Genomic DNA, 26,368 nt, shown 5'->3' with positions numbered 1-26,368 from the left:
AGGGCATCGTGTGGAGCCCTCTTCCCCCTCCCGCAGGGGCTGCAGGGATGTGGTGCCGGAGTAGTGCAGGGCCAGGGCAGGCAGGGAGCCTGCCCTGGACCTGGTGCGTGTCACTGCTACCCGGAGCCACTCCAGGTAAGCAGCGCTGGGCTGGAGCCCACACCCTGAACCCTTCCTGCACCCTGCTCCCCAACCCGCTGCCCTGAGCTCCCTGCTGCCCCCTTCCTGCACCCTGCTCCCCATCACCCTCCCCTGAGCCCCCTCCCACACCCTGCACCCCTCCTGCACCCCTGCCCTGAGCCCCCTCATACATCGCACACCCCTCCTCTGCCCCAATTCCTTGCCTTGAGCCTCTTCCCGCACCCCACACTCCCTCCCACACCCCAACCCCAGCCCTACGTTCATGACCCTGCATGCAGTTTCCCCACCCAGATGTGGCCCTCGGGCCAAAAAGTTTGCCCACCCCTGCAATAGAGGCTGGAGCTACTGTTGACTGGGAAATCCTGTTATTACAAAGGCTCTGAGGTAAAAGTCAGGAACTTCTGGGCTGAGGAACTTATGGGCTTGAGGGACATGCTTAGAAGTTTTGATCTTGTTTTGTTGCAGAAACTTGAAATAAAAGAAACTGCAAGAACTGACCCTGTTGGAAATGACCTTCTCACAGAGTCAAGGGCAGGTTCACAGGGAGGGTGCTGGCTCAGCCAGAGCAGAGGGCTATAAAGCAGGCCTCAGTCCTTTATACCTTTTCCCCTACATTATTGTAAAGAGAGAACACGTTGGAAAACGCAGGGAAAAAACCCTTTATCTTTAAGAAAAATAGCATTTTTAAAAATAATTAAATGGAAAGCTTATCTAGGCTTTTTAGTTACCATTATCAAGAGTACAGCTCTCTTGTCCTTTTAAATTGTAGGATCTTGGTGCATGGCAGCTAATGTACAGTACTACCATATCTTGTCTGGTAGGTTTACTTCTTGGGATAATGTCTATTGTAGGCATTTTTCAAATCCTGATACCTTAATCTAACTGATCAAAAAGTGGATAAAGATCTTCCTTTCCAGTATGGAAGAAACATAATGGTCCATTTGGTGGACCTTTAAGGCAGTTAGAATCTCAGATTTTCAAACATGAGTCCCACAGTGGATTTATGCCAGATGTACTCTTTCTCCAAATAACTGTAGCAGTATTTGTTCTTTTCTGAGTGTGTGTGTGTATAGAGAGAGAGAGTACAGTGTCTGAAGCCTTCAATAATGCATCAGAGAAATAGTTAAAATGAACAGTGTTCTTCTGAATTAATGGAGGAATGTCTAAATTTTAGATATTAAGCAGGTAGAGCACTCTGAACTGAATTTCAAAGGGAATCTAGTTTATTTTGTGGGGAAGGGAAGAACAATACGCACTAGCATGTGTAGAGGTTCACTGTAGTGCTTAAACTGTTAACACATGCTATTCTTGTTCTCTTCCTTTATAGCTCAAAGGTCAGATGAACAGTAGCTGGTGTGTAGGTAACAGTAATGACTATGTCAGTTTTCTGTAAGTTTTCAGGTGTTTACTTTCAGCACTTTTGTGGAAACCAAACTCATTGAGGTTGCTCTTTCTCTACAACTGGGAGGAATAATGGCCCATGTGAGTTTGGATGTGGCATATTCATTTCAGCTTTGTCTGAAGGTTGCTTTGTTTATAACCTATAACTTCTTTTTAAACCACATTTAATCAGTATGCATTCAAGTAAATCAGTAAAGACTTGTGTTGACAATGTAAAGAATCTTCTAGCACATACAACGCCCTGTTTCATAATAGAGCAGCAAGAAATGAATGGCATTACATAGGCATTTGTTCAAACAGCCTGCTTCTTGCAACAGTTTGAAGCATTCAGCATACTTGCATTTAGTTAAGGTGTATTGGTAAGTGACACCTGTCTGTAAGTACCTAACTTCATTTACTGCAATTATGCACTTAGTTCATGTTGAAAAGAAAGAATGGTACAACCAACACTAATGCATGCTGCATGACAGTCTTTCATCTATGGGCTTGAGCAAGGGTTAGCTCAAGTTAATGCACTGGAGCGGTTAGATTAGCAGCTAATGAGTTGTAACTATCTGTTAATCCCCACTGCATTATTAACTCCTGTGAACCTCAGTAGCACTTGAGCTTCAAACCATATCCCTAATGGTCTAGCTAGCTTGAGTTTAAAATACCACTTAACTTGAGCTAGAGATCTTGTGTGTGAATTGGAGTCAAGTTAGGGGCAAAACTTGAGTTATACCTTAAGCTAATAAGGCAGTGAAGACAGGCTGTGTACTGTTGATATTTAAAATGTAAACACAAATGGAAAAGGGTTTAACCCTACAAGCATCAGGGATATTTGAAAGTGGTTAGGTGGTTATGAAACTTGGGAAATTACCACTTCTCCCACTTGCTTTTGCCTCAAAGGAGTTGTAGAATGACAAAACATGGCTTTCGCTCTATAGCATGTGTCAGGAAATGTTACATGCCTCTGGGTAGTCACTGCAGAAGCATGTTGCCCAGTCAAAATTGAGCCAATGCCTACTGCTCTTTCAGGGATTTCTTTTCCATTGTATTAGAATTAAGCGTTTGAGTCTCCTGCACATACTCCACCAAAACAGTTGTAGCTACAGTATAAATCTTAAAACTTGACTAGGGCTAGCTGGGAGAAATAGAATGGCTTAAGACATGGTGTGCAGTAGGGGGAAGAAAAGGGAGAGCATATTTGTGTCAAGTGTATTGAAGTAACAAGGATATCTTTGCCAGAACAGACCCAAAGTTGCTTGGCATTCTGTCTCAGACTGTACGTAATGCATCAAAAGATCAAGTCCTGTTCTTAAGGAAAACTTCTTGTGTATTAAGCATGAAGGTTGCTATCGCTTACATTTTATTTTATCCATTATAACAGGTACTAGCATGTATATACTGAATACTTTTAAAACATACTGAATCTGCTTTGATAACTCTAAAAAAAATTCTAAATATTTTTGTATTGCACAAAAGACTTATAGGAATTTTGTGCCTCAGTTGGATTAGCATGCAATTTAATTTGTGCTGACTTTGTGGGGAGGTGATAAATCCACTCTCCTTTGGAATTAGCTATCTCTCAGCATTGCGGGAGCGCTCCCGCAACAGCGGTTTGAAGTTTCCAGTGTAGCCATGCCCTTATACAAACTACACATTGTTAAACTTATAGGTCCAGTGTCTTGTTTTGAGGAAAAATAAAACTACATTCTTAGACTCTGGATAAATAGCTAAAATGTCTTTAAAAATAGCAGTTCCTTAGCATGGACGTCTTTAAAAATATCTTGTTTCAGTGTAGTAAAAAATGAAGACACTTAAAATTCTTTTTTTTCCCCTTTAAGGTTTGGACCCCATGGAATCCCTGTGACCATATTTCCTAAAAGGGAATACAAGGATAAACCTGAAGCCATGCAGCTCCAAAGTAAACCATTCCAAGATGAGACACAGGTGAAGTGTGAAGCCAGTGGTGCAGTCCCTGATAACTCCTCTTCTCCCATTCAGCCATCAGAACCTAGCCTCGCTAAAAGCCTATGGACTTCTAAACCACCTCCCCTCTTCCATGAGGGAGCGCCATATCCTCCTCCATTGTTTATCAGGGACACGTATAACCAATCTATACCTCAGCCTCCGCCCCGAAAAATTAAGCGGCCCAAGCGGAAAATGTACAGGGAGGAACCCACTTCTATTATGAATGCTATCAAATTACGACCCAGGCAGGTCTTATGTGACAAATGTAAAAACAGTGTTGTTGCAGAAAAAAAAGAAATTAAAAAAAGTGGCAATGCAAGTGACTGCTTAAAATATGAGGATCATAAAAAGCGAAGAAATGAGAGTGTAACTACTGTGAATAAAAAACTTAAAACTGACCATAAAGTAGATGGAAAAAGCCAAAATGAAAGCCAGAAAAGAAATGCTGTGGTCAAAGTTTCAAATATTGCCCACAGCAGAAGCAAAGTAGTTAAAGTTTCTGCTCAAGCAAACACTTCGAAAGCTCAGTTAAATACTAAAAAAGTTCTCCAGAGCAAAAACATGGATCATGCAAAAGCTCGGGAAGTTTTGAAAATGGCCAAAGAAAAGGCACAAAAGAAACAGAGTGCAACTTCCACTTCCAAAAATGCACATTCAAAGGTCCATTTCACACGGCGTCTTCAGAACACCAGCTCAGGTTCCCTCCCACCCCGATTGCGTTTAAAACCACAAAGGTACCGGAATGAAGAAAACGACTCATCTCTCAAGACAGGACTTGAGAAAATACGGAGTGGCAAGATGGCAACTAAGCCCCAGTCTCGCTGCTCCTCCACCCGCTCAGCAGGTGAGGCCCCTTCAGAAAATCAGAGCCCCTCAGAAGGCCCTGAAGAGGCCAGCAGTGAGGTTCAGGACACAAGTGAAGTGCATGTAACTGTTGATCAGGATGAACACCAGACATTGGGCAAGAGAGGCAGCAAAAGCAATATAACGGTTTACATGACCCTTAATCAAAAGAAATCTGACTCTTCCAGTGCATCAGTGTGTAGTAGTGATAGCACAGATGATTTGAAATCCACCAACTCTGAGTGTAGTTCTACTGAAAGCTTTGATTTTCCTCCAGGCAGCATGCATGCACCTTCCTCCTCCTCCTCCTCCTCCTCTTCAAAGGAAGAGAAAAAGCTCAGTAATTCCTTGAAAATGAAAGTCTTTTCCAAAAACGTCTCTAAATGTGTCACACCAGATGGCAGGACCATATGTGTAGGGGACATTGTTTGGGCCAAGATTTATGGCTTCCCTTGGTGGCCAGCCCGTATTCTTACTATAACTGTGAGCCGGAAAGATAATGGCCTTTTAGTTCGACAGGAGGCCCGCATTTCGTGGTTTGGGTCCCCAACAACATCTTTTCTTGCTCTTTCACAACTGTCCCCCTTTTTAGAAAACTTTCAGTCGCGCTTTAATAAGAAGAGAAAGGGCCTTTACCGCAAGGCCATCACAGAGGCCGCTAAGGCTGCTAAGCAGCTGACTCCCGAAGTTCGGGCCCTGCTGACACAGTTTGAAACGTGAACGTGGAAAGTAAGGTAGGCAAGAATTTGGAGGCTCCACAAAATTTATAGCCTAGTTAGAGAACTACCATGAAGGACTTGGCCAATTCAGAACGTTGCACTCAGTTGGCTGCTCTTTTTATACTAAAATTGTTCTGATTTGTAGCAGTTTCTTAAAAGTTAAACTAAACAAATTGAACATGCAATCAAAATTAATCTAAAGTGAGAACTTCAGTATTTTTCAAATGAGAATCTTTTTTTAAATTAAAAACTCCTCCCATGCATAGGAGCCATAGCCTCAGCTGAAAGGCAGTTTATTTGCAGGGAATTTTTAGTAGTTTCTAGCCGGTATGTATCTAGTCACTATATGGGAAAGGGTAAACAAGGGATGGAAGTAATAGCTGTGACCTGGGTGGCCCACCAGGGGAAGTGCAGAAACTTAAGTCCTGTTTATGCTGGCCTTTAAACCTTGTTTCAACACTTCTGCATTAAGTAGTTTCTATACATATAGCTGGTCAGTGTGAATGGGGCCAAAGTGAGTTCAAACCATGTTTAAAAACATGCTTGGTTTCATCCACACTGGCCAGTTTAAATTATGTTAGAAACCAATTTAACTAAACCCTTTAAACGGAGTTTAAAGGCCAGATTAAATGGGGTATTGGTGACCACTTTTTTCCCAAACGCTCAGCCTTTCTATGCACACAGGGGCACAAGTACGACACTTCAGGGTCTGACAAGCTGAGGGGATGCCTCTTGCCCAAAGGCAAAGCTGAAATGTTACTCAGAATTTTGGGATCAAGGGCTGTTAATGCTGCATAGGTGTGAATCATAACTTCCTATCTTTCTTCCACTGAAAAATCTTCCAGGCCACTTGTCTGGGAGTTTAGAGCAAGAGAGGTTTTGTTTGAATGTGTAAATAATTGCTGAAATTAGTCAGATTTTCTTCTGACTGGTTGTTCCTAAATTCTTAGGATACGTCCTAGTAAATTACACTTTGTGAATTGTCAGATGTGTAATTGTTGCATTTTGGATGTATCTAACTTCATATTTTTTTTAATATTTCCGTTTTAAGGTATCTGTTTGCAGGTCAGAAAATGAGAATATGTAATTGTGTAATGCTCTGAAATGTACAAAAACTGTAAATAAAATCGACTAAATCTGAATTACTTGTGTGTGTTTCTCAAAAAGCTTTGAAAAAATTTTAGGGTGTTTTCTGTGTACATGATATTTAGAGGAGAGACACCCTTTAAAATGTAAATTTGTTCTCATTCAGCACTTTTAAAAGATCGTTTGCTGTAAAGTACTATTGGTATATACTTAGGGTTCTAATTTTGAGACTAAGCATTCATCTATTTCCCCCAAAACTGGCTCTTGTAGAGAGCTCTTGCCTTAGGTAAAGCTTGTCAAATTATTTCTCCATAAATTCAGTTCTGTTCCATAGATTTGAATTATAGACAGAAAATATGACTTATGCAGTAGGAAAATGTTTTCAATCACCATTTTTTTTCATCTGTCAAAAGCTAATTAAGCCCAGTCTCCACTATTGTTAGCTACTCTTGCATGTCTGTTGCTCAGTGTTGGGGCATTTTCATGCAGTTGATCTACATTTTTCCTTCCTAGTTTTGGTCTGTACCTGACCATTTGAGTTAATATCTTTTTTTTTTTTTTTTTTTTTTTTTCCTGTTCCAGCTTTGTACGATCTTGTGAAGAATTTGGCTGCCTTCATTCCAGAACAATTCCCATCCCAAGTTTTTCCATTTTGCCCATATTGGCAAAGCAGAGATGAGGAATACAAATTTAAATTTAAATTGAATGTAGTTGTAAAACTAAAATACACAGTATCAGGATTTAATGATTGAACCCATTAAAGAATCTTTATTGTGATGCAGTTTTAAAAGATTAATATGCCGCCTTGCAATTGACAAGTCAGTTGGTTTCCAAAACACTGAGTTTCTTCCAACCGTGTTCAGTTACTCTGATATCACGTTCATGTAACTATTGAATATCTAGTATGTTTTCTAAAAAAACCAAAAAACCACACACACATACATATTGGTCCAAATTGATTTTGCTCGGATGCTAGTTAACTTTCCAACTATACTAGGTTTTTTCCCTGAACAATTAAACAAATTCCAAGAGGTCAGTCAATGCTTTTTGAATGTAATAAACACACAATGAAAATTTTCTTAATGTGAAATCCTGTTTCACTCTGGTATTTATATATTCTTTCCTGCAAACAGAAACAATTACAGTATTTCAGTAAATAAGCCTTACTTTGTGATTTAAAGCAGGCTGTTTTCAGAAGACAAAAAATTCACACTGTGGTTTTTTCAGACATCTCTAGATGTATAGAGCAGATTGATATCTAGTTTGTCAGGCACCTCAAAATGAAGTGATCCCACATCATAAAAGCCATCTGATGTTCTGAGCCAAAAATCTGAGGTAAAATACTGGGATATTTAACTCGCTGCAACTTTCTAAAATATTTAGAACTTTTGGATAGTATCTTCTGTAATACATATAAGAGTAGCATAGTACTAGCATATATAGTCAGTTTGCTCAGAGACTTCATTCAGTGAGATGGGAAAGAAACAATCTATTTCAAATATAAGTTCACAAGAACCTCTGCGTGCTTGTCTTACGGAATGAGTGGTCATGACATACACACACACACTTTGTCTTTATAGTGAATTACTTTTTGTAGAACAGATAGCACAAATCTTGCACATGTAATATTAAGAACAAAAACTGTTCTCTAGTACTTAGTCTCATAACCTAAAACCCGTCAGTTCTTTGCACCACAGCACTTCATATGAATTGCCCAAAATGCTTGCTTTCACCACTGTCTTCTTTTTAAATCCTGGAAAAGTAGCTGTGGTGTACTCTCCGTCCAAAGATTTAGTTGAGTTAGTGGTGGAGCAAATGTTAAGGATTGATAAAATTTTTTAACTGTAGACAGCTGCAATTGTATCTCATACCTTATTATCCTGACCTTGGGGATTATTAAGTGGTGGAAAATTTGAGGTTAATCCAATGCAACCTGCTCTGTATTTGCCAGAAATTGTGTAATGTGCTCACCAGATCCCAATGGATGTTTCCACTTGTGAGCACAGGCTGTGCTGTACCTGTGGTTTTCAGTATATTCACAATCTAATACACCTCTACCCCGATATAACGCAACCTGATATAACACGAATTCGGATATAACGCGGTAAAGCAGTGCTCTGGGGGTCAGGGCTGCACGCTCCGGCGGATCAGCGTGTCTGGCTCCAACACGTTGCTCTGAGCGGCGTGTTAAGGGTGCTGGGCTGGGGCCGAGGGGATGGATAAGGGGCCGAGGGTCTCGGGGGCAGTCGGGCCAGGGAGCAGGCGGGGTTGGATGGTTCGGAGGTTCTGGGGGTGGGGCGGTCGGGATGGGGAAAGGGGGAGTTGGATAGGGCGTGGGAGTCCCTTGGGGCCTGTCAGGGGGCAGGGGTGTGGTTAGGGGTCAGGGCAATCAGGGGACAGGAACAGGGGGGTTGGGTAGGGGGTAGGGTCCTGGGGGTGATTAAGGACGGGGGGGTCTCTGGAGGGGGCGGTCAGGGGAGAAGGAGCAGGGGGGCTTAGAGGGTGGGGTCTTGGGAGGGGTGGTTGGGGCGGGAGATCTCTGGAGGGGGTAGTCAGGGGACAAAGAGCTGGGGGGATTGGATGGGTTGGGGGTTCTGAGGAGTCAGGGGGCAGGAGGTGACTTAATAACAGAAATGCTCGAGCCAAAGCAAGTTCGATATAACGCAGTTTCACCTATAACGCGGTAAGATTTTTTTGGCTCCCGAGGACCATGTTATATCAGGGTAGAGGTGTATCTTTAAATCAATTTTAGATCATTGTAATGACTCTCAAATACCTGATAGTCGGTGCATTTGTTTTTACAGTGCTGGGATGGTGCATCCTGGTAACTAAGCTATGTAATTGTTAGCGCACAAGGTACCGCTGGAATCATAGAATAATAGTTAGAAGGGACTGCAAGGGTCATCTAGTCTAACCCCCTGCCAAGATGCAGGATTTGTTGTGGCTACACCATACAAGACAAATGGCTATCCAGCCTCCTTTTCAAAATCTCCAGCAAAGGAGCTTCCACAACCTCTCTAGGCAGTCTTTTTCTTTGTCCTACTGTTCTTACAATTAGGAAGTTTTCCCTGAGATTTAATCTAAATCTATGCTGTAGTTTGAACCAATTGCCTCTTGTCCTGCTGTCTGTGGCAAGAGAGAACAATTTTTCTCCATATATATATATTTTTTTATGGCAGCCTTTCAAGTATTTGAAGACTGCTATCATGTCCCCCTCAATCTCCTCTCTTTCAAACTAAACATACCCGGTTCCTTCAGCCTTTGCTCATATGGCTTGCATTCCACCCCTTTGATCGTCTTTGTTGCTTGCCTCTGGATCCTTTTCAGTATCTCCACGTCCTTTCTATACACTGGTGACCAGAATTGGACACAGTACTCCAGCTGAGGACTAACCAGTGCCAAAGTGAAAATGTACTATTTGATCATCTGTCAGCAACCTGTGTATTATGAAGGAAAGTGTTATGCTGCAGTAAAAGGTAGTGGTGACTTGACTAACTTGCTGCCAGCCTAAGAGAATACATCACAGCCAGTGGATTATGGGGTTTGCAGATCTTTTTCAGTACAGCTGTTATCTACCCAGATTATTTCAAGTGAGAAAATAGGTGGTTGTCAGCCATGAATGTGGATACAAAACGTAACTTTCTTTGAAGGCCTCTAAAGCTAAATTAGAAGCATCTGATGTGAAGGGGAGAGAATATAATCCCAATAAATCCCTGTAAGTACCGTTGTCTCAGAGGTTTGGAGTAAAAATACAGTCATTCATCCACATATGAAATTGAATGTGAATGTTGTTTGCGTCTTCTATTGAGCAAAGTTCTACAGGAAATTAAAAACAAATGTTTAAGAACTCTATTTCATTAAATCTCTATGAGCTATAACTTTCAATACAGATATTTAAATGACAACATTCATGCTACTTAGCTTCTAATACTTGACTAGTAAAACAGTTTCTTCATTCGATTTCAGGAGTGAAAGGATTTTTATTTGGCTAAACTGCATTAGGTCTAAGAAACTTCAAGATTTTTCAGGGTATGATTAAAACCACATTAAAAAAAAAAGAGTGTCTTGTTCTCAGGGTAGCCAGACTCTCACCTTAATGGATCATACCAATAGAAAATTGACATAAGACTTGTAACATGCAATGCCAGCTTAAGGTGCAATGCAAGCTACCACACTTTCTTAAATTTTGAAATGCCACAAGACTTGCATGCTGTGCTTCAACTTTTGCTTTTGGATGCACAATAGGATCACTTAAGTGGACCAGAGTAACAGTAGGAAGGTGTATCGTGATGTCATCCTGATGGGTGTTTTGTGAAGCAGTATATGGAAATAGAATTGGTCTATTTCCTGAGGAGATTAGGAAACAAGCTAATAACCAAGAACAAGCAATGAACTACAATAGGTTAATTCAGCTCCTGTCTCCTTTCACTTACAATTTATTCAAATGGATAATTACAAGAAGGGGCATAAATTATACCTGAGGTTATACAGGCAACTATATGAATAGGAACAGCAGGTACATTGTCATATAAATGACTAAACACGAAGTAACAAGCGTATTAGCAGTCCATTGTTAGGGGGATAGAAGTTAACTATTTTGTGCAATAAATCCGGTTTTTCGCCTTCCTCTGTAGCATGGGGCATGGGTCACTTGCTGGAGGATTCTCTGCACTTGGAGTCTTTAAACCCATGATTTGAGGACTTCAATAGCTCAGACATAGGTGAGAGGTTTATTGCAGGAGTGGGTGGGTGAGATTCTGTGGCTTGCATTGTGCAGGAGGTCAGACTAGATGATCATAACGGTCCCTTCTGACCTTAATATCTATGAGTCTGAGTTAGTAAACATGGAGGTGAGCAAAGTTACACACAACACTTACAATAATGAAAGGTTGAGATGAGATATCTTGTCCGTTTACTTTATTTTCACCTAGGTGTTGTAAAGGTAGCCATAAGAACTGGGTGTTGTGGGACTAGAAGGAGAGCAAAGCTGAATGGCACACAGGATCAAGAATAATGTGGTAAGGAGTGGCTTGAGTTGCTTGTAGGGATGTAGTTTGTTACACTGACATAAGCACTATTGTGCACGTCACTATGTCAGCAGAAGAATTCCCACCGACATAGCTTCTGCTGCTCTCGGAGTGCTGCTTTTTTTTTTTAATGCCAGCAGGAGAGCTCCTGTCAGCATAGAGCGTCTTCACCAGATGCAGTGCAGCAGCACAGTGGTATTGGTACAGCTGCAGCGCTGTATGTATAGACATGGCCAAAGACACCACCTTATTCATCTGTGTAGGCTCCCCACATCATTGATCTGTGTGTCGGGGGGAGAGCTGGTGCTTCAGGGATGTTACTCCCCATCCTGTGAAGGTGGAGACTGGATGTTTTATTTTTCTCCTTCAACCCTCAATCCAAAGAAGCTGGTGCAGAGGGTAAGTAAGAGGCACAAGGTATAGTTTGGACCAAAGGGGAAGCAGGGATCAAATGGTGACTCTGAATCAAAATATGGTGCCTAATGTGCTCCTGGGGTAGCCCAGGGCTTGTAGGTAACTCCATGATCTAGTCCTTAGGGAGCAGGTTCAGGTCCTGCTTCTGCATTATCATCAATAATAGATTCTGCAACTAGAACTCAGTTTAATGATGGTGATACACAAACTAAATCCCACTTACTCTCCCACCTGTATTTGCTTTGTATTTGTGATAACAGGTGTATAAAATAGGGAAGACTGACTGATACAGCACAAATCTCTATTGAATTAGAAGTTATTGCTTTTCTGACTCTAACTGTGCCTAGACTTTTTGCTGGGCTCTGGAGAAGATATTTATATTTATGGTTGGTATTTGATTATGCCCTGCCAGCATTTCAAAATTGTAGATACCGTGAAACAAGTTCTGATAGTTCCTCTGAAGATGAGCCAAATTGTAGGTGTCTAAGAAGTGTTAGCTTGAGTCTAAGGTGTAGTGATGTCTTTGCTCAGGTTTGGCCAAACTGCAGCTCCCGAGTCACATGCGGCTCTTTTACAGTTAAAGTGCAGCTTGTGGAGCCCCGCATGTCCCTCCCGCACATTCACCCTTCTACCCGACTGGGGAAAGGGGGGGAAGCTAGGGGCTTCTGCCTTGCGGCATGGTGGACGCACCTGTCAGGGCTCAGGACACACCTGACTGGGCTCAGGGCTTCAGCAGGAGTGGGGCTGAAGCCCAAAGCCCCAGCAGGTGCCTCCGTGGGACTGAAGCCAGCAGGCATGCCCCACGTGGCTAAAACCCCAGCAGGTGCCTCCTGCGGGTCTGAAACCCCGAGACCCCCCTCTGCGCAGGGCAGAAGCCCCAGCAGGAATGCCAGGCTCTTGAACTTCTGAAGATTATCGTATGTGGCTCAGAGGGTCAGTAAGTTTGGCCATCCCTACTTTAGCTGCTTTGTGGTTCTATAACAAGAACCGAAGAAATGCTTTTTAAGGACCAATAAAAAGTAAAGGCAGGAAGTATATCTTCAGATTATACTGGGATCTATGTGAATAAGCACTTCATAAAGAATTACATGTTATTTAATGTTCTTTCGTCTTTTTGAGACCAAAACTCATCATTTCACTATTGATATTAATAAGGTGCATGTTAGGACCTGTTTTTCTAAAACATCCAGCACTAAAATTAACATTATGTACTAATTTATTTTAATCAATGAATGATTAAAAAAACTAGTAACATAGTTAAAATTATCTCTGTCTTAGTGGTCTTTCTGGACAGGATCCTGGGTTTAATACCTTTTTAGAGATTTAGATTTGATTGGCTGGAATGTAATGGAAGAGTCTTATACCTTCTCAGAGAATTACTTTTCACAGGAAGGTAAATGTATACAGCAAGTTTCATTATAGCTGCTGGAATTGGAAATGGACAAGTTGCCTTTTGCTGACAGATCACATGGTTTCAACCCGTCAGGGACATCCATGAAAGCTTAATTTAAAGGTGACTGGCAAAGAGAATCAAAAATTCATTGCACCCTTTTTATGAATTAAGGAGATTCCTACCTTGTTTCTCTCCCATGGGAAAAGTTATTTTCTCTTCTTTTTTCATTAGAAATTGTAGGGCATATTGAGGATTTCTTAGTAGATTGTGGAATTCTAACATCAAAAGAGACTTAAACATAAGTAATTGTAAGGGGAAGAGATTTTTACTCAGTTTGGTGGTGTTGATAACACTCATTTAACTCGGATGCCTGGAAGACAGTGGGGAAGAAAGCTTGCAACCAAGGGCTGAAGGAGCTGCCACTTCAATCCTGTAGTTCTCCAAGGAGTCTCTAGAAAACAAGGGAGACAAAACTTGATGTGAAAAATGCCTCTTCTCAAAAACAAGTTTTCATGTCATCTTTATACACAAAAAAAGGAGGAAAAAAGGTTGCAAACACATTTACTTTCTTTGCAGGCTGCCTTTAAGAATGAAAATAAAAATGGCTTTGGGCCAATGCTTGCTTTCAGGCTGGAATCTCATGCTAACATGATATTTTGCTGGGATTTTCCAAGACATTTAAGAGAATTGGGTACCTAAATCCCATTCAAATTCAATGGGAGTTGGGCATCTAACTCTCTTAAACTCCATGGAAAATCCAGGCTTTTATTTTTAGCTGTCAGTTGATGTTTCAGATTATATCATAGAGCTGGTTTTGCTATGTTTTGGAAATTCTCAGGGTGTATGTTTGAGTGAGTGACAACTGATGTAAAGTAAGGAAAATATGAATCTGTTGGTAGGTTGGCTGTAACTTAGTCAAAAGCCAGAACGTTTTCTCAGATAGGCTTGGGGGAAGGGATGCAACAGCCAGACTTACTTTTTTGTAGTTCATTCATTGGAGAATAAAGTTAACTTAATTCCAAAAAACTAATTAAAAGATGGGTGTTTATAAACTAGTAGCAGTAATACAGAGTGTACTGCTTCTCCTGTGGTGTGGTTTTATGTGTAGCAAAACTTTACTATTAGTTCACTATGCAGAAACAGACAATTTGGTAATTGTAAGTACTGTTTTAAATTTTTGGGCTTCCATTTGAGAACCAGGGCTCCTTCCTCTTTTCAGATCCTCCCTCCCTTTTTCAGGCACACTAGGAGGGATATTGAGGTTTTAACTTGCCTTATCATTCTGAGCTGCATTTTTTCTTTGTGTCTTTCCCCTTGCTGACTGCCATTGTCTCTGCTTCAGAATAAGTAGTGTGACGCCTCTTGGATTCAAGGCCACCTCTAGAGAATGTCCATTAAAAAAATTAGAACCTGTATTACAGTGATAGCAGTGATGCAGCTACACCAGGGCTAAGCTACAGGTATAGGCATCGGTCAGGTAGAGCAGGTTTACGTGATAGTGGTAAAAATGCCGAAGCCCTGTTTATATTAGTCCTGCAACAATAGCTTGCAATTGCTTTGATAATGATACTATTTTTTAATGTGGACAAGATCAAAGAGTATTACACTACTTTTATTCATAGTCTCCAGCAGTCCACATAAATAGGGCCCTCCCAAATCATAGCCGTGAAAAATGCGTCACGGACCATGAAAGCTGATCTTTGGTCTTCTGTGTACTTTTACCTTACACTATACAGATTTCACAGGGGAGACCAGCGTTTCTCAAATTGGGGGTCCGGACCCAAAAGAAGGTCATGAGGGGGTGTCACATGTTTATGGCAGTGGGGTCACAGTATTGCCACTCTTACTTCTGCACTGCCTTCAGAGCTGGGAGGCTGGAGAGCGGCAGCTGCTGGCCAGGTGCCCAGCTCTGAATGCAGTACCCCACCAGTAGCAGCACAGAAGTGAGGGTGGCAATACCATATCATGCCACCCTTACTTCTGCACTGCTGCCTTCAGAGTTGGGTCAGGAGCCCTACAGTTACAACACCCTGAAAGTTCAGATTTAAATATCTGAAATCATGGCTTTTAAAAACTACGAATTTCTATGACTGTGAAATTGACCAAATTGGACCATGAATTTGGTAGGGCCCTACACATAAATAGTCCCACCGTACTGTCTAGACCACTGTAGGTCTGCTAATAGCAGTCAAGTGCTGCTGTCAAAATGTCTTTCCTATCAGAGATCACTGACTATACGATGCAGTGAAACCCACTGAATGAAATAACTGATAAAACAGATAAACAGTTGCATTCACAGGGGTGATGGCATTTAAGGAGACAGACATTATACCGACACAGGCAGCTTAGAAATGTAGAAGCATTGGCCTCTGAAGATCCAATCACACTTCATTCTTTTCAGCAATTCCAGTTTTCAGCCATTCTGTGTACCTTTTGTCCTTTACATCAGTAGTCAGCATTTTGCATAACTCACAACAAGGGATTCCTCAGGATGAGAAATGTTCCTCCATGGTATTTGTTTTGCGAGCCTGGAAGGAGAGTAGGAAATGTGTGACAGCACATATATGGTTTCATTATGTAGTTAGTACATTTTAAAGAGAAAGTGATTCTCTAATCTTGCTAAGTCAGGCCTTGTCTACAAACAAAAGTTGTACTGATTTAAGTAAATTGATTTAGAAACCAGCAAAGTTAAATTGGGGGAGCCCCCGTGTCTGGATGCTCTGCAATTAGTTTAAGTCCTTATATCAATTTAACTCATCGATTCCTTATTGACCTATGATAAATCAATGTAAGGCACTCTCAGACCAATTTAAGGGTACCTTACAGGGTGGTTGCCCTGATTTAACTACATTGGTTTCTAAATTAATTTAGTTAAATCAGTATAGCTTTTATGTGTAGAGAAGGCCTCAAGAAGTGAAAGGTTTTTGTTTTGTTTTTTTGACGCCACTGTTTTCTCATTACCAATAGCTCCTATTAAACCTGTTTGCTGGAGCATAAGGAACTTTTTACTAAGTGATCTAGAAAATGAATCACAAGTGATTTCCTAGGTGCTTGTTCTACACTATTTTTTCAGTAATGCTGGTGGCAGTACAGCTAATACAGCTGTTGTGCCCTTCTGATGTTTTTGAATAAGAATTTGAGGCCGCAAGAAGAGAAACTCTGCAATGATAAGAACTTATTTTGATATAACTGGTTTGTTAGGAGTGGACTCGGTGAATTTTTTTGTTTGTACAGCATCAGACACACTAGCACCCAACCTGGTGTGGCCTTTAGGCATTACAGCAATTTACATGTTTAAATATAATAATAAATAATAGCTTTATTGTGCAAGGAGTGGGCTGGTGATAAGGCATCTAAGTGAAATTTCTCATCGAGATTAATAAAACACTGGACGAGCGTCGGCTGGACCAGTAATCGCTTTATAGAAAACTTAAAAATATTTTCATTAACCACTGGGAGACCCATTGCAAATTCTTGAACTCTACAAATTAGCAAATGAACAAACTCAAGAAAACAAAATGTACCTTTCATTTTGCCAGTTGTAGTTTAGTTTTAATTATTTATTATAGTACTTCATATTACTGCAGTATTAGTAATATGGGAGCTCACTAAAACACCTCCTATTAAATCATTAGTGGGAGTGAGGTAACACCATCAGGTTTTGGGTGGGTGGATTAGTAAGTCTTCACTGTATTCAGAAGCAGTATTTCTTGTAAATATGTTTTTCTGGATTTTCCTTTACTTGTCTTTTTACTAAGTATCTTTCCCTGAAATCAGGACCCTTGTTTCCTAAGAGAGCAACTGCCCCATTTGCTTTTTCACCATGTGTGATCATAATATTCTGTCCTACCGTACTCACGTCAACAGACATTGATATCCTAGGCAGAACGTTTTTTACTTCAACTGAATAATTGTTTGAAGGACCACATGCTCTCTTAAAAAATAAAGATCATGGAGGTTTTATTTGTATGTGATTGCTCTTAATAAAGAATGAGAAGCAAAATACAAACTGACAGAGTTTATTTACCATCTGTTGTATTTTTAAGCAAATTACCACAATTAAGAATAAAGGTTTTGATGGTTTGTACAAATACAATGTACAGCATTGTGAAGTGTTTTTACACGTATGTAGAGCCCTAGGTAAGACACAATCTCAGCTTCCTATCTCTTTAAGATAGGATTTTCAAGCTCTGAAAAACAGATTGGTGTCCTTTCTGTGGACCTTTTTGCAAGGGAGAGCAGCAGATATTTTCGTGATGTCCTTTCTTAGGAAGCAAGAGAAATCTAGGACAGTGAGCATAGTAATGGTTAACCATGGATGTAGGTTAATAGTCACTCTGCCACCGTGGCAAGTCAGCTGTTTAATTGCCACACTCTGCTTTTGAATATAGTGAAAAACCAAAATACATGGGCCTGATTAACTTTTGCCCTGCTCCTTATGTTGAGAATTACACCAGTGCACAGTGGGTGTAAAACACTACCCGATCAAAAGGTAGTGCTTTAGGCTCCCCTGACAGGCGTAAATGACAGCACAAGGTGCCAGTCCACAGTGAATCAAGCCCTGCTACTTTCAGTTATTCTAGATAATTATTTTGTCACATTAGATCTAACACAAAGTCCTTCTATGTGTATAACATATAAATGATGTTTGCTAGAATCTAGTACTGTTTGCTAAATGTTATTTCTATGAGAGAGACTTGAGCCCTGCAAGTCCAGTCTAGTTTAAGTTCTTAAAAGGTTGTTGATGCCTCCTTACTTTCCATTTGGTTTTCAGTGCCTTTTCATGTCGTTTCATGCTTTCTGTAAAGCTAAAGAAATCAACACGGAAGGAATTCAGGAAGACAGGCAACTAAATTGTGATTTTTTTTTTTAAACCATCGTGAATGAATGCTCTATTTTTGTTAACTTGATTTTTTCTACCATAGGTCTCAACAAATGGCAGCATATTACATCAGACAGTGACGAGTCCTGCTGCTCCCTTACATTATCTGACAGACCACTGTGGATTCAGATTGGGGGCATTGAAGTTAACAGTGAATTGGCAGGTCTGTCTGTTTTAAGCCCTGCCTAAAGTGAAGGGGGCAGTATGTCATCAGTTAATCATCCCCCAAAACAAGTTAGGTTAGAGGTGATGAATTCATCACTCACTTAATTTCCTACTTCCATTTGAACTTGGTGCACCTGTACCTCATGTGCAGACCGTACATTTCAGCTGTTTCCACTGACACATATGTGGTGATAAGGTTGATGTGTGTTAGCTTCAATTTATTCAAGAAAATTTCCTTTTCAGATTGGCTTCCGAGATTTGCATTTTATGATCATATTGAAATAACAACAGAGCTCTGGGTAGAGGTAAAATTGTTTTATAACAAAATGAGTACTGTATCTTTTAAGATGAGGATCTTAAGGACCCTTAAGATAAGGACACTTTTTCATAGTGTCGACAACATCTTAATAGAGACAGTCTTGTGGACACCTGCCCTTCCATTTGTGATCATGTGGACTGCCTCTTCCTGCCACTGGCAGTTACATAACATATTGGGGGCTACTACAGCAATAGCTTACCTGGACAAGTAAAATTAGGAAAGTATTTAGTGTTGTTTAAGTTGCATTTAATGTGATTTAGCAGCTGGAACCAAGGAGGAGAATTAAAACCATGTGACCAGCCAGATCTCTGGAGGCCACTAGAAAGTGGTTCATGGACCACAGTTTAGGATCCACTGCTCAAAGAACATGTTTGATTGTCATTTTAAAGACTGACATTTTTTTTCTTCCAGGAGAGCATCCATATTCAGGATAGCACTTAACTTTAAGCATGTACCTTAATCCCTTTGAAGTCAATGGAATTTAAAGCACATCCTGAAAATTAAGCAGATGCTTAAGTGATTTCCTGAATTGAGGTCCAAATTAGTATTTGCTACTTGATAAGGTATTTTTGTTTGATATGGACATATGCATATTTTTATGCATTTTTCGGGAAGGTTTTTTATAGGACAGTGATGAGTGTTTCTGACTTACTATAATAAATAGAGCTTATTTTGTATGTTGCTTTTACTTCACAAGAAAAAGGGTTATGGTTTATGGACTTGGAGGAGTTTGATCCAATACTATTCCATTTTGTTAGGTCTAGTAAACCAGACTGCTTTGGGTTATTCTAAAAATAATCTAAGGAATTTTTGTGGTCCGCTGGTACTACAGAAGCTTGTGAACTATCTTAAAGGACATGAAGCTAGATTAGATATTATGAGAATGTCACCTGGGATGTTGGGAGGCCAGCTGTAAAAAGGTAAAAGGCAAAACTGTGTGTAACTTTAGGGTCCAAAATGCTGTGTTAAGCATCATTTAAAGGAAGCATATGGCCTTAAACTTAAATTAGAACTTCTACTAACACTATTAAAGGCCAGTAGAAAACCACATGGTTTGTAAATGCCATCTGCCTATTACTTACTTTAAACAAACAGTAATGTTAGTGTACAGCTTAGAATCATTGGGCCGAATTCTTCCCTCATTTACTCCTGTGCAAAGCCCCTGAAGTTAGTTGACTGATGGTGGCAGTGTTGCTGAAGGGTAAATCAGGGCTGAATATGGATTATTGGCTGTTCATCTACTGACTGATTTGAAGACACAGGGTTCCTCTTCTATATGTGTTTGTGCTACTGGGTTTTTGAGCGAAGGCAAAAATTGGGAAAAACTATTGGGAAAAACTGTACTCTTACGTTTTTGTAGTACTGTTGAATTTCTGACAAGAATTTGTTTCTGTAATACTTGCGTTATGGAGGTTTCCATCAGAGAGATTTCCTGGGTGCAGTGATGCTAATTAATACAATGCTTATCTCAGGGACTGGCGACCTTTGGCACGCGGCCCATCAGGGAAATCCACTGGCGGGTCAGGACGGTTTGTTTACCTGCAGCGTCTGCAGGTTCGGCCGATTGCAGTTCCCATTGGCCACGGTTCGCTGTTCCAGGCCAATGGTGGCTGCAGGAAGTGGTGGCCAGCAGAGCCCTCAGCCCATGCCACTTCCCGCAGCCCCCATTGGCCTGGAACAGCAAACCGCAGCCAGTGGGAGCTGTGATCGGCCGAACCTGTGGACGCGGCAGGTAAACAAACCGGCCTGGCTGGCAGCGGATTTCCCTGACAGGCCGCGTGCCAAAGGTTGCTGATCCTTAGTTTATCTAATCCTAGCCTGCTGCTATAGGCATTTGTGGTGCCCTGGGCCTGCCAGCCACGGAAGAGCAAGACCCATACTGTGTGTTAGGCAACCTGTCATATTTTTGAGATTAGAAAGTCTATTTTAACATTTGTGGAAAGCAAATGTAAATCTTTCTTCGTACTCAGTGCACAGTGACCTGCACCAATGGTAAATGTCATTTGATTTCAGTTGCAAAATACACTTTGCAAAAATCAGCACTTGCTCCCTATGTGGAAGTGTAAGGTTAGCATCCTTTTCTTTGTAGAAGCTCTGCTTGCTCAATTCATTCATCTCTGAAGGGCATGTGGACTTGATTTTCTTGCAAAGACAGAACATAGTACCCAAATGGAGAACGTATCAGATATTAAAACTAATGCAACAGATTTTTAGCCAAAATGCCAAGATGCCGCAATTGGATGCATCTCAGCTTGGATCCACGATTCTATTAAACCTCATAATTTCGCCTCTCTTCCTTCCCTTTGTGCCCAATCACTTCCAAATTCCCACTCCATCTCACTTCCTTTTACTGCAGAGCAGAGGACCTAAAATGAGCTGTTTTTGAAACTTTTATGCTACTATTAAAGTCAACTTTCCAGGCACAGTAAGCACCTTCAAACTGAGAAGTTCCTTAGTATACACCCCTTGCCCTCTCCTATGTCAGATCATTGTTCTTCTGTTTTTCATATCCTCTCTTCTCATCCCACCTCTTATGTATCAAGTGATTTCTTAAGCTTCCCTTCCCCTCTCTTCTCTGAAGTTAAATCTTTTCAGCAACAGTGTCAGGGCTTAGGCCCACCCATGGTCTTTTCTGTTAATCAGGATGTATTGTTTAAGGCATTGTGTTGGAGGGAGTGGAAAACATATGTATAGCTATCTAAAGCAATTCTAGTCTGAGCAAGCTCCAGCAAGATTGTAAAAAGAGTGAGCACAACTGGGCAGGTTTTGTTGGAACCTCCTTCGCTTTCCTAACCAGACCAAAATGGCAGGTGCACCTATACTGTAACACTGAATCTTTGTAATACTGTAAGTGCTTAGCTACTGGCGATGGTGTTGTAGAAGAACTGTTTATTGCTTGGATTGCTTCTGTTGCCATTTTCATCTGTGTCATGTGAGGCAGCTGCAGACTGTGAACCAAGTGGTTGCTGAAAGGCAACGTGTTCAGTAGCTTTATTTTTGCTGCTCCATTGCATGCTTTCGGTTCTCTGTAGCCAAGTACAAATATGTTGACACTCTGAGTTATATGTCAGTGAGTTATAAATGGTCCCAAAGGCATTGTATATTAATCATTCCCAGTTGATTAACAACCTCTAAGCTTCTCTGAAAATTTAAATTCATGCTTGATGTTGAAAGGGGGTGATATTTAAAATGGGCTGGACTGGTGCCTTGGGCTTTTAACTCCAAACAGATGAAGGATCTGTTCACTTGCATATGTTTTATAACAATTTTAAGATAGCCCTCCACCACCCAGCTTCTCTTACAGTGGAATGCACCAAATGTAACAGGTGAAACAATAACTGTTCTGACAATCTCAGATTCTGCTTGCCACATATGCAATACCCTGGAAGAAGTTTAACCGTTTTCCCTTTCTCTCCCCTTTTCAGCTCAGAGACACTAGGCACCTGCTGGTTTGATGGAACCTCACCACACTGCCACGAAGAACACCAGCTCATCAGGAACGACAAAAATTTGAGACTGAATTGTCATATTTTTCCTCTGAAATCTTAAACAGAGGGAAGAAAGGGCAGGGTGAATGTGTTAAACAAAACCACCCCCACTAATCCCATTGGGGCACCTGTATCTATTGTACATTTTCTTCGAAATTTAAAAAGATATTAGGAAATATTTTATAAAACTTTTTTGCAATAAATGATGCATGAGATGGTGAGAGACTATACAAAGTGTACGTGCAAGGAACCACTTGAATTATTAGTATGAAGAATCACTGCGAATAATTTTTTTTTAATGTGATGGTCTAATCAATATGTTTGACAGGCCCCAATGATGGAGCCAATTGCCTGGAAAGATGACTGTAACTTTTGAACTCTTGTTTTGATTCTTAACTTTAGCACTGCATTTTCCATTCTCCAAGGCTTAGTTAGTATTTAGTATGGGTGTTAGCAGAGCTATAACGTGATCTAAAGCATGTCCGAAAGCAGCTGTATTGTAAAATATGAACAGTCTTGTTAAATGAGACCAATGTTTCCCAGAGAGGTTATGGGTAGGATGACAACAGTAACTCCATGTATCTCTAATTTATGGGAAAAATCTTCCCCTGTGAAAATGGTTGTTCTATTCTTATGTTGATATAACACTTTGGGAATTGAGGATTGTTGAAAACATATCAAGAAGGGCTACATCTCTGACAGTACAGTCATTTCGATTTGCTTGTGATGCTATAGCAGTATGGGATTCAAGAATGGATACTGCTAAGATAGGATAGCAGTCGTTTGCCAGGTCATTGTTTTCCCCTCATCCCTTCCAGCCCAGAATAGAGCTCATGCAGGCAGCTAGTATAACAAGAGTTTCCATTAGTGGTTCTAATGGTAGTTGATTTAATAGCATCAGAGAAATGTTGGGCTGGAGGGGACCTCAAGAGTCCAGCCCCCTGCTCGATTTGCATTGCATCAACTTCTTTGAATATCATTAAATCAAAATTAGAAGGTCAAATCTTTTATCCTCTTTCTTCCTTTCTCCAAAAGATGTTTAGTAATAGTTATTTTAGCTGAAGCTAGTGAATGTTGACCATACTGCTAGAGTATTGGCTTGTTAATTTATTTGCCACTGATTGTTTTAACATTGTGCGCACATTTTCTTGACAATATGGTTTCCTGTGCTCTTCTTAATGATAGAAGGGGATTCACAGGATGCCTGACTTGGGAGAGTAAATATTTATTTTGGAGAAATGAAAATGTGCACATAATCTAAAGATCTAATAAAGTACAAGTTCCTCTTTCCATGGAAATGCAAAGGCTTGTACTAAACTCTTTTCCTACTTACTAATATTCTGATCTTATCAGGGAATGTAAAATATCTTTCTACAGGTTATCTGAAAAGAGATCACCTTTTCCAAGTCTCTGGTTTCCAAAGGCACAAATATGGTTTCATAACCTGTGTGCATGGATCATGAATTAAGTAATCTTTGATTTCAAATCATGGTGACCATAGATGTATATTTTTTCCCCTTTGCTTTGGTATTTGGTAACAAATCCATATTTTTAGCAGAGCAGGGAAACAATAATCTATACCCAGGAAAGATATATTGGTGGTACATATAGTCAAAGGCAGTTCTATATTAGAGATTTAGTAGTTATTTTAGTTTGATTCATGGTAACTTCATAATTTATTTATAAAACCAGAAACCAAAACCATAGCACCTGTTTCTTTCAAAAACTATTTTAGCTGCACGTTGCTGTTGTACAGTAGATTCAAATTGTGCTACTTTTCATAATAAACTGCAGATTTTTTTTTTAATAGAGAATAGTAATTATTGTTCTGCAGTACTCTTCCTTTCTAATGTAGTCAAAGCAGAGGGTCAGCAGTCTGGTCCTGCTTCACTGCCCAAAATGTGACCAAGATATATTATAAATTAAAGCATCTCACTCTTAGGCTACATCTGCACTATGAGCTAGGTGTGTGATTCCCAGTTTCCGTACACATACACGTGCTAATTCTCATGGAGCTAGCGTGAGTATAAATAGCAGTGTAGACGCAGTAGCATGGGTACCAGCAGCAGAGCCATAGCTTAGTGGAGCCTAGACTGTACCCACCAGTCTCAAGCAGGTTTGTATTCATCATGCTGCCACTGCAGCTACGCACGCTACCACAGCTACACTGCTATTTATACTTGCAGTAGCTTAGTGACACCTCATGCAAGCATGTGTAGGTAAGTTGGGATCACACCCCTAGCTCTAGTGTAGACATAGCCTTAGAGAGAGAGGGGGACAGGGTGCAGTGAGTTAATGTGCCAGCCTTTTACCTCTGGAGACCAAACTCTGATTGTATTACAGGTAGATGTTGGGGGGCGGGGGGGGTCCTCATCCCCACTGGGGGAGTCATTTTTATCCACGTGAAAACAAAACCACACCAGACAACATGGCACAAAACAGTTTCTGCTCAGGAAAAAGGCCCAGGACTGTAATAGCAGGGTTATTCCATGCTGGGATAGAAATGATTGATGTTGTGTGTGGAAGCCAGTAGTGCCTGCCTATATGACATCTGACTCTTAACCAGTGCTCTTATTGCCTCTCCTGCAAGAGCGCTAGCACACATCAGTTGGAGTATACAGAACATTATCGTGTGAGAGAAATGCAAGTCTCTGCATTGGAGAATATGGGTAAATTAAGCAAATGGCTTAAAAAATAGACAAGGTAGCAAACTGTATTTGCTCATAAAAATGAGTTTATTTTCATGGGAAGTAGTGCAGCCATTTTGTTTGAAACCAGATTTTCATTTTGAAGTGAAACTGTCAGGAATATTTTAATGACTGGGAAGTACAGTAATGTATTGCTTTTCACTTTTTGGCTTTAGTTGCTTAATATTTAAGCTTTGCTCTGTGCTACCTTTTTGTCTGTATATTGAATGGTCACTATGCCTCCTTCATTTTGTAGACTTGAATGGGCGGGGAAGATTCACTTTTAAGGTTTGCTCAGAGGTAAATGTTAAAGAATGTTGTGTAACATTTATTCAAATAAAGCCTTGATTTTTTTTCAGCACTTGTTGAAGGGAAATCATGTGGAACATTTCTATGCTATAATTTTCCTTTATGTTTCCTTTTCCTTTCCTAACCCAGAAGGTTTTGATTACGTCTTATGTCTGTTACATTTTCTGAATTAAAGTGGGGATGCCGATCTGCTCTTGAGAGTGCATCCTCCAGACAAAATTCCTACTTGACTAACACTGTCCGACCTTGAGTTTGGCCCATGTGGCTGGTGCATGTTATATCTTCCTTGACCGGTTGGATGCTTTCCATAAGAAATAGTAAAAGCCCCAACATAGACAATGAGAAAAGATACTGTACACCATGAAGAGGCAGAAACAAAGAAAACATGATGACTGTGATCTCTGGCTGCAGTCAAGGAGCACAAGGCATAGCTCAAGATAGAGGTACACCATGGCAGATGGGGATTGCTTCAGCGGAGGGATACAATGGCTATACCCCCTGCATTGGCCACAGCAAGAGCTCTGTGCCACCCATGTATCCCCCGATGGAGTGGGGAATCGTCTGGTGACCAGCTAAAGCTGTCTTTGGTACCACTTTGTTCTGATGATGTCGCACAAAGCTGCTGGAACACAGGAAAGAGCTGAGGCCTTTGAAGAACAAGCTTTGCATGCTGTTCAGTCACTGGTTTCTTGTGATAGTAACAGCTTCAGACAAATCCATCTGTTGCAGGTAAGGGTAATGGAATCTTTCTCCATTTAGGCAGGAAACTCCCCACATTGAGTTGCATTATCTCATAATTTTCCCTGAAGGAGGTGAACTGGTTATGCCATGATGGGTAATTCACTTAAAAAAAAGCACAGCATTTGTAGCATAGGGTCAAGTTGTTGCATATCTCCTCAAATGCCAGAATCTATAGGAGCTGCACTGTCTGGTAAAAGAAAAAAATGCTCTCAATTCCTGTAAATTAAATCTTCCATACTTAGGGAAAACTAACACATCTTTTAGCTGTGTCTAGGTTAATCAAATATAAAGTAGGTAAGAAATCTGTTTGGAAATGTTTATTAAGCATGTTACTGACGAAGCATTTTCCTCTTTCAATGGTGTACAATTTGTCTGAAGTGACAGATCAGCTGTGCAATACAGTTGATAATAGAGGTAGCCAGATACCTTTCCCAAGTATTAAAACTAATTTGTTGGAGTTAAATGATTGTGCAGATGCACCCAGTCTGTCGTGACAGCTACCTGGGATCTATCCTCCATGCTATTCAGACATTTTTGGTGACGTGCGTCATATCGTCTCTCCTCCAGTCTCTTGTGTGGACTAGAAATATGGCATATGCTTTTTCTGTTCGTTTTATAAATGTTCCTTTTTCTACGGCTTTTTTGATTATAGGAACTCTCATCTTCTTTCTCCCATTAGTCATTCATTCTTACAGCAGTCTCTCCTGGCTTGGTTTTCTCTCATTACGCTAATAGGTGAAGAGAGGAAATCATGCTAAAATGTAATTGTACTAATAACTTCATGACATTGGTGCTCCTCA

General features: G+C 40.6%; 2 protein-coding genes across 13 annotated transcripts in view; one reads left to right on the top strand and one right to left on the bottom strand.

The window, feature by feature from the left end:
• PWWP2A (PWWP domain containing 2A) overlaps nucleotides 1-24,908 on the top strand; it is a 44,450-nt gene extending 19,542 nt beyond the window's left edge. For 5 of the 9 annotated variants that reach the window (XM_027819661.3, XM_037906479.2, XM_037906482.2 and 2 more), the window contains one exon: nucleotides 3,369-6,199. In XM_027819661.3, coding sequence (XP_027675462.3) covers nucleotides 3,369-5,058 — 1,690 coding nt within the window. In that variant the 3' untranslated portion in view covers nucleotides 5,059-6,199. Of the gene's footprint in view, nucleotides 1-3,368; nucleotides 6,200-17,902; nucleotides 18,023-18,754; nucleotides 18,907-21,768 lie in introns of those variants that run through there. The other 4 variants (XR_006283355.1, XR_006283354.1, XM_037906478.2 and 1 more) reach the window with 4 other exon arrangements.
• The window catches only part of TTC1 (tetratricopeptide repeat domain 1), a 73,095-nt gene continuing 57,273 nt past the window's right edge, over nucleotides 10,547-26,368 (bottom strand). The window contains exons 8-10 of one of the 4 annotated variants that reach the window (XR_006283357.1): nucleotides 14,251-15,505; nucleotides 13,160-13,428; nucleotides 10,547-11,499 (exon numbers count right to left, since the gene is read on the bottom strand). Coding sequence is in view for 1 of the 4 variants with exons in the window: in XM_037906485.2 (XP_037762413.1) it covers nucleotides 15,447-15,505 (59 nt within the window). In the remaining 3 variants the exon portion in view is untranslated. Of the gene's footprint in view, nucleotides 13,429-14,250; nucleotides 15,506-26,368 lie in introns of all 4 variants that reach the window. The other 3 variants (XR_006283358.1, XR_006283356.1, XM_037906485.2) reach the window with 3 other exon arrangements.

Source organism: Chelonia mydas, chromosome 8 (genome assembly GCF_015237465.2).
Source record: "Chelonia mydas isolate rCheMyd1 chromosome 8, rCheMyd1.pri.v2, whole genome shotgun sequence".
Classification (NCBI taxonomy): domain Eukaryota; kingdom Metazoa; phylum Chordata; order Testudines; family Cheloniidae; genus Chelonia; species Chelonia mydas.
The sequence above is the reverse complement of the archived record's forward strand: the minus strand, read 5'-3'. Positions and strand labels throughout refer to the sequence as shown.